The following is a 7,875-nucleotide window of genomic DNA, read 5'->3' on the forward strand; positions in this document are numbered from 1 at the left end:
TGGGTACGTGCCCTGTCCTGTCCTCAGGTGGCCGCAGCCCATGGGGCAGAAGGAAGCTGCTCTGTTTTCCTCCAGACCTGAGGATGCTGCTCCATTTGCAACCCTGTGGGATGTGGGGGCCAGCAGTCCTGTGGGAACCTGTCTACCTTGAAGTTCTGTGAAACACAGATTTTTTTTTTTTTGACCGATTTGCACAGAAGAGCCTTATTGGTAAAGGTGAGCATCTGGTTGTAAAGAATTCACCTGTTTGCAAAGCAGGCTAGCATTGATCAATGGCATAGCAACCCAAAGCAGGAAACTGGTGGAGAGACCTATCATTTATTGATTTTTTTTCTTTTTATTTTTCACCACCCATATCAGAGACTACAGACAGGTTTTGCTATAAAAATGAATAAATCCTTGAGCAGAGCAATAGCCAGAAAAAAAATGCTTAGGAACTAGAGACAACATTCCCTCTATCCTCTATGCATCTCATGTCCTCCTCAGGAAAAAGCCTAAAATAGCTGTTTGCCCTGAAGGATAGATCTGGACTAGACCATTTAGATGGTGGAGACTTCACCTCAGTTGTTTGACAGGTGGAACACACCCAGTTGCCTGAACTAAGCTTGCTGCTGGAGCACGTAAGATTTAGTTTCAGGTATAGTGAGAGAGAGCTCAAGAGGCAAACTGCTTCTGCAACGCTGCTAGAGTCCCGTGAGGTATAATGCCTGTATTGTGTGAAGTCATAGGTTGGATGATGATCTGGGAAAGGCTGCAGTGGTGACCACAAGTTGAGTTTTTCTCAGAAATACAAATAAAAACAAGCCTCTGAAGTAAAGTATCTCCCACACTGCACCTGCAAAGCTCATTGCTCTCTGGAGTATTTTCTTCAGAGGGGTTTGGTGGAGGGGTGCTGCAGAGACCCCCGCCTTGCTGCTTCCCGGTTGGCCCATACAATTTGGTGAATGAGGTACTCGGTCTCCTGGCCCACCTCTGCCAGGCGGAGGTCGCACTCGGTCAAAGTCTTGTTATCCACCAGCCCATCAAGCAGCTGCTTCCCACCATCCTGCAAATGGGTGAGAAGAGGGGGTTAAAGGAGGAGATCCAAAAGTGAAATGCATTGCTCCTTTCCTCCTCCCCAGGGCATCTTCTGCACTTCCCTGCTGCAGGTGATGGGGACCTCACGAGATGGTGCCAAAAGTGACAAAGGCCTTCGCCCAAGCCCGAGATGTTGCTCACAGGAGAAGTACACAGCAGTGTAACCTTATGCAGCACTCAGTGATATGACACATGCTAATGACTCCCTCTGGGTACCGTGTCAGGAGTCCTCAAGCTCAGGCTGGTTAATAGCACGGCTGGTGATGATAACCTGAGAGGAGTCTCTGCTCTCCCCTGTCCCCAGCTCGCTGCTGGCTGGGGACAAATGGCAGTGTGATTAGGTGTGCTGCTCCTCGTCTCGGCAGTGGCGAGAGCCCCAGCACTGGCAGTCTCCTGCCAGGATGCCATTTCCCAGGCTGGGCTGGCTTTCCTGGGGGGAACATCTCACGTAACTGAAGTCCAGCCTGAATGGGACAGAAAATGTGATGTAGAGAGCCTTAGGGAGGTGACTCACTTTGGGGCATTTCCCTCCCTTACCTGAAGCACTGCTTTTAGGGATGCGACAGTTTGACTTCCCCCCCCCCCCCCACCCCCCAGCTATTCTCTTTCAGGTACCAAATACACCTCCTGCCCCCATCTCCTCCATCCAGGCGGTCCCCTCATGGCAGCACCCTGCCTCTTAGACCTTTTGCCAAAAAGGACAGAGCAAAAAGGACCGGGAAGGAGTCTCTTTTTAATGGGGTACAGAGATCAGAATTTGATGCATCTCTAGCAAAGACCCCCATTTCCCCAAATACCACCAGCCCACTTGTTGGGCTGCTGTGGAACTTCACAAATGGGTACCAGGAGAGCTCATCAGAAGGAAGATGCTAAGCACAGAGATTATTATTTACTAAGCAAAAATCCTTCTCTCCTTTCCAACCTTTTCCCCCTTGTATCATTAAACTCAAATGATTTTCCACATCCAGGATCATAAAACGCAGAACTCACAAAAGGTTTTCTGCCATCAAATCCTTTTAAAACCATTGTCAAACACATTGATGCCAATATTCCTGCCAGCAGGGACAGCTGGTCTTGCTATCTCTTTATTATGACAGTGAGAAAAATTGAGGCAGCGCAGAAAGTTTAAAAGCCAGCATGATTGCATTTGGCTGTCTAGTTTCAGATTTCTAAAGCTTTTTTTAATCAGCAGAAGAGAAGCGGTCTGGTTTGTGGGCACATTGCATAGTGCAGCTCTTAGGGATGTAGTAAGATCTGTGGATGCTCCTCTGTCTACAAAATGTAACCCTGTGGTTTAGGAGACACTTATAAGCACCCAGACGTGACATTTTTGACCTACTGCACCCCTCCAGAGCTGCAGGGTGAGTTAAAGGGGCTCAACAACTGAGACAATTTTCTAACAGTCTTCTCTGAGCGTGTGACGGACAGGAGAGATTCTGGGAAGGGTGACACTATCTGTGTGCTGCTGAGTGACAGATGGCACGGCAGATCCAAAGCACAGAGGATGTGCATAAGGCCCTCGTCTCATGCTGCCTATCATTATTATCTACTCCCACGTGTGTGAAGCGGCTGTGATTCTTCCCAGACATACTCCCTGGTTTTCAGTTTCCTGGGGCGAAAATCCCTCCCTGCCCAAAAGCCCAAAGCCTAGAAGCCAGATTCAGCCTTGTGAACAGAGCTAGATGTAAGGAGTGAGATAAATGCGTGTGCGTGTCCTTCTCCTTCCTGCCGTCTGCTGGAGCCTCTTCACTGCTTGCAACTGATTGTTATCGCAGCAAGATTGCAAAGTGAGGGAAGCACTTGCCTCTGCAGCTTCAAGGCAAGGCAGGCTCAGCATCTGCTTTCCACGGCCACCACGCAGGCTCACAAACTGCAGGGAGAGGGGGTTTCTCTTACCAGCCCCAGGTGGTTGCATGAGAAGTTGATACTTGTCAGGGTGGTGTTCTGAGCCAGGACCTGGGAGAAAAGCGTAGCGCTTGGCTCTGACAGGTTATTACTTCCCAGATGGATGGACTTGAGGGTGGTGTTGGTCAGCAGGGCACGGCCGATCGCCTCCCCGCCTTCGTCCTCCACGCAGTTGAGGCGTAGATTCAGGGAGGTCAGGGTGGAGTTCTCAGCCAGGGCTTGAGCAAGGGCCTGAGCCCCCAGGTGACGGATCTGGTTGTTACACAGATCAAGAATTTCTAATCTGCTGCGGTTGATCAACTTGCCAACAGCTCGTGCCCCCTTGTCCCTGATGAGATTGTGGGACAAGTTCAGCTCCACCAAGCAAGGATGATCCAGCAAGTTACGGACCAGCAGCCTGGTCTTGTCATCATCCACTTTGCTGAGCGTCAGCTTGAAAACCTGTGGGGATAAAGGACAGGGACACTAAAACAGCCAGTGTTTTGGATTGAGCTTTGTACAAGACCTCAAGAGAGTTAAGCCCATGGCCCACCAGCCAGGATTCATCTCCCTTCACTTCAGACACCTTTAGCCACTGGGCTCAAGTAATTGCTTTTGTAGTGGGCAGGTACTTCCAGCAGGCAGGACATGCCACTGAAGTCCCATGCCTGTTCTAGGGAGAAATGGTTCATCTCCTGGAAATCCCTGTTCCTCTCCTCTGACTCTCAGGATCTCTGACATGGGGGGGTGGGGGGGTGGGGGGCGGGGCTAAATTTAAATGAGATAAAGCTGCCCAAATGTCTGCAGAGAGTAACAGCAGGTCACAGTCAAACACTGTCAGAATGAGCATGTGCACTGGTGGTAACCACAGTGCTCTCTGTGAAGGGCAATGCCCTGCGTGGCCAGGGCACCTCGATAGCAACAGGAGAGGTAACTTCTCTTCTGGAAGCCAAGCAGACAAATATTTCCCAAAGCATGCCACTCTGTGGGGAGAGCACTCAGCCAGCTCCCTCTGGCTGCGCTCTGGTTAGCAATGATGTTTTGGTGGGGCTGAGTATCTGCACTGCACTTGCTACCAAACTGAAGATTGAGTTAGCACCCATAAAGGAAAAGCCTCATCACTCTAAGGCAAATGTATTTCCCCATGCTCTTCTCTGCTGCTCTGGGGCATGTTGATATATATTTACCAAGCATAACCACCAAGAACTGTCCTTAAAGAAAATCTCTCTGGGCTTCTCCTCTCCTCCCTCTCAGAACTATGTAAGGACTTAAAACAGGAGTGTTGCTTTCTCTTGGCTTACAGGGAACATGTTTTGTGGGAGCAAGTATTTTTCTCACTGACCCTCTGACAACCTGTTTTAACAAGGAGATACGCAGAACAAGATACTCAGCGTTAGGCGAGCGAGTTAACATCGCTGCACTCTGCTAGACTGCAGCTTGCAAAGGGAAGGGTGCTGCCACCCTTCCCAGGCAAAACTGGTCCTTGGGTTTCTACCCCCAGGCAATTTGAAGATCTAGCTGAGGAAGAAAGGTTCAGTTTGGAACACGTTACTTTCAAGTTGTGGCACATCTTCACAGCAACAGCCAGGTTGCAGCAGTCCTGGTAGGTGAAGTTAAAGAGGTTCCACTCAAAGTTCATGCCGCAGTCCTTCACGCCGTAAGTGAGATGAAGCTCTTCAAGGTGAGGGAGAGCAGTAATGAGGACTCCCAGGTCGTAGTGATGCACGGAGACCTCACTGAGCCTGAATTCACTCCCTGTATCAGAGAGGTCATCCCTCTCCTCCTTTTGATCCACCTTTACTGGTGGCAGGAACTGATCAACCTCCAGTTTCCGCACATAGTCTTTGCAGAGCGGGATGAGCTCTAGGACCTGGTTGGGGTCTGTGGTGTTAGGGATGAAACGTTTCAGGATGTTCTCCAAGTGACGTTCAAAGAACATCCGTTTCCAGCTGTCTCCATAGTTGGAGATGTCACACACTTGCCAGCGCTCAGTGCAGCACCTCTTCCAGTAGTCCTCATCGCTTATTAGGTTGGCAGTCACGGTGAGCGGAAGGCCAGTGGAGAGCCTGTCCAGCACCTTCCTTTGGTGCTCAGGCAGAAGACGTTCCAAAATAGGGTTCTCTGGAGGGGAGGAAGAGGAAGAGAGGTTGGTCTGGGCTGTAGGAAGCATGGCTGGCACTATGGTTCTGCCCAGGCCCCCAGCTGTGTGCCCATGCCCTCCGCTCTGCTGATACTGGCTCTTTTCTCAGTTGCCCCAGGTGCAGGGAGCTAAGGTGGCAGAAAATGTGTAGGATTCATCTCCTACACTTCTGTGTAGGATTTCTAACTTTTGCAATAAAACATCAGTGTAATTGGGTTTACTCCAATAATATTTGGGAACTGCATCAGAAACTTAGCTCCCAGTTTCAATTTAGTTTGAATGCAGTTTATATTCAGAGCAGGTCTTTGGCTCCCAAGAGACCTAATTCAGCCTGACAGCAATGGGAGAGCTTGGCTTGGCATTTACTGAACTTTCTCCCTTTGGTTTCTAAGCATATTGAAGGACAATGTTTGAGAAAACCAGTCTGTGTGCTCTTCATGCAAGTCCTCGTGCCTTTTTGTCTTAACTTGGGTGTCTGTCTTATACCAAACTGATTCCATTCCTTTCCACTAAGGTACAGTCTTAGCTTTTAGATCCACCTTGTTTAAATAAAAGTTCTCTTTTCCCAGGAGCTTTCTCCCCTCAGTTTCTTTCCTGATGCTTGTCGTAAGTCTCAGCTGGCTTCTGTCTCGTGGAAGGTCTTTGTGGTAAGAAATACCAGAGAAAAGCCATGTGTACTCACACCATGAATGCTTGGTGACACATACATGGTAGTGTTGAGTAACAGAAATCATCAGTGGAGAGGACTGTCTGCACATGGGAAATTGGATTTTGAGACACAAAATGGGGTTAGCTTTATATTTCCTGCCTCTGTGGCATTTCCTTCCTAATGGCACCCAAAGTTCTACCACAGCCTTTTCCTGCCTGGAGTATCTTCTCCAGTGTCCTAGAGCCGGCACTGCAGTGACGTTCTCTGCGAAGTCCCACAGCACAAGCAGAGGTGGGACACGTGTGGGCAGAACTGGGCTGGCGTCACTCCCGCTCACTCAGGCAGCACCAGTGGGCAAGGTGCGGCTGCGTCGCTCAGGTAAGAGTAGGAGGTCCCCAAGACACCGAGCACACTGCTTTTACACGCACGCAGCGTAGGTCCAATCCATTTGGCATTGGACTGACTGACCAGGCTGAGAGGACTGTGAGGGTCTCCCAGCTCAGACCCCCAAGTACCATCAGCTCCTGGCCTAAGGCAGCACTGAGCTCCTCTGTACTGTCTTACAGTCCCAGTGTGGACATAGCCTTAGACCTGTCATTGGTCTTTGCTGCCACTCCACTGAGTCAGCCAAAAAGACAGATAGGCCCTTTCTTTCCCCCTCCCAGTCAGTTCCCAGGTGAGACATGCTTTTTCTGTTTTGCTACGTTTCATCACTCCACCTGCTTCCAAAGTACATTCCCTGCCCGCGGATGTAACTTGTCACAGCACCACCATGGAGAAGCCCTGAGACTGGGAGTCCAATACGTATCTGAGATGGTAGCTCCTCTGAGCTGGGAGAAATTCTCCATCTCTTTGTACAGCACTCAGCACAACGGGGCTCCATCCTTGAGTGCTACTGTAACACGTATGTGAATCAAGAGAAGGAAACAGCGACTCCACAGCCACGGCCACGGTTGAGGTAAGTAAGTCCAGCAGAGCATAGAAGGAAGAAGAAACGATAGGACAAGGTTAGGGCAGAATTACATCCTGGAGAGCAGCCGAGAGGACTACAGCCATCCTTGGAGTGTATAAGTACATACTTAGCAACCAAACAGTTTGTTTAACTGGCTGCCTGAGGGGATATTTCTCCCCATCTGTTCCTTTGGCAGGGCTGGGTACCGCACTGTGCCTTTCAGATGCATCTGCCTGCCTTGTTGACCCTCTGCTCCCCAGGACTGACACTCCCTCTCCATGTGTCCCGGGGACAATGCATTCCCACTTACTTTCGAAATTGTGAACGATGTGCTGGAGGCAGAGCTCAGTGAGGTGGGGGACAGTGGCGAGGGACCACTCGGGATCCTCAATGATGCGGTGTGTATAGTGCAAGTCGGCAGCGAGGCTGGTCTGGGACGGATACAGCGAGGGAACGACTGTGCTTCTGTCACCAGCCACTGGCTGCTGCATCCTGTTCAGGACCCACTTCTCCTTCAGGAGAAGCAAGAGGAAAATCACTTGAGAGCAGGAGTCACCACCACATTTTCCAGCTGGGCTGCCTGCAAAAGAAAGAGGCAATTTTAGAAAGAGGCCAGCGATAAGAATGCTCTGCTCACACTGCTCTCCTGTAATGCATTTGGCCCCTGCCCTTTGCTTGCCTCCTCTGCTTGGACCAGAAGCACTGCAGCAAACCAACTATTATTCAGCCTTATCTTTATACACTGCCCAGTACAAAGAGGTCTCTAGGTACCACGTGTAATAAGCAGATAATAACGTGGTGTTAATTCAGAGTGCTGTTGAAGAGGATGGACAGGAATTGATTGTTTACTGTCTTTTCCAATAAAAGAGATAGATGAAGCTGGCAGGAGCTGGGCTTAAAGCAAAGGAAAATGATGGTTCTTCACACCGTCTGAAGTTGAACTGGGGAATTCCTTGCCACACAATGTTGTGGATGCTGAGAGTCTGTGCAGGTTCCAGGACAAGTCCATGGAAGAGAAACCCCTTGAGAATGATTCAGTGCACAGAAACCACAACTGTCTCCAGAGCTGAACACAGCTGGAGGCTGGGGGAGAGTGGAGAGTGGGGGGAGTGCTGGAGGAAAGAAACACACATACTTGTATTGTTTTTCTACTCTTCTCCTGGCATCTTCTTC

General features: G+C 49.9%; 1 protein-coding gene across 1 annotated transcript; it reads right to left on the reverse strand.

The window, feature by feature from the left end:
* Positions 1 to 353: 353 nt before the first annotated feature.
* On the reverse strand, positions 354 to 7,363 carry DRC5 (dynein regulatory complex subunit 5). The gene is made up of 4 exons (XM_075750083.1): positions 7,013 to 7,363; positions 4,514 to 5,082; positions 2,974 to 3,423; positions 354 to 1,045 (listed from the first exon to the last, which is right to left on the reverse strand). Exons 1-4 carry the CDS (start codon positions 7,191 to 7,193, stop codon positions 869 to 871), a joined length of 1,377 nt encoding a protein of 458 aa, XP_075606198.1. The 5' UTR covers positions 7,194 to 7,363; the 3' UTR covers positions 354 to 868.
* Positions 7,364 to 7,875: the final 512 nt, after the last annotated feature.

Source organism: Balearica regulorum, chromosome 3, assembly GCF_011004875.1.
Source record: "Balearica regulorum gibbericeps isolate bBalReg1 chromosome 3, bBalReg1.pri, whole genome shotgun sequence".
Taxonomy (NCBI): Eukaryota; Metazoa; Chordata; class Aves; order Gruiformes; family Gruidae; genus Balearica; species Balearica regulorum.

Coding starts and splice junctions, on each gene's coding strand:
- DRC5 (XM_075750083.1), bottom strand. CDS start 7,193: ATGCAGCAGCCAGTGGCTGGTGACAGAAGCACAGTCGTTCCCTCGCTG. Junction 3,424..4,513: donor AGATGTGCCACAACTTGAAA/GTAACGTGTTCC, acceptor TTATCCCCACAG/GTTTTCAAGCTGACGCTCAG. Junction 1,046..2,973: donor CATGCAACCACCTGGGGCTG/GTAAGAGAAACC, acceptor ACCCATTTGCAG/GATGGTGGGAAGCAGCTGCT.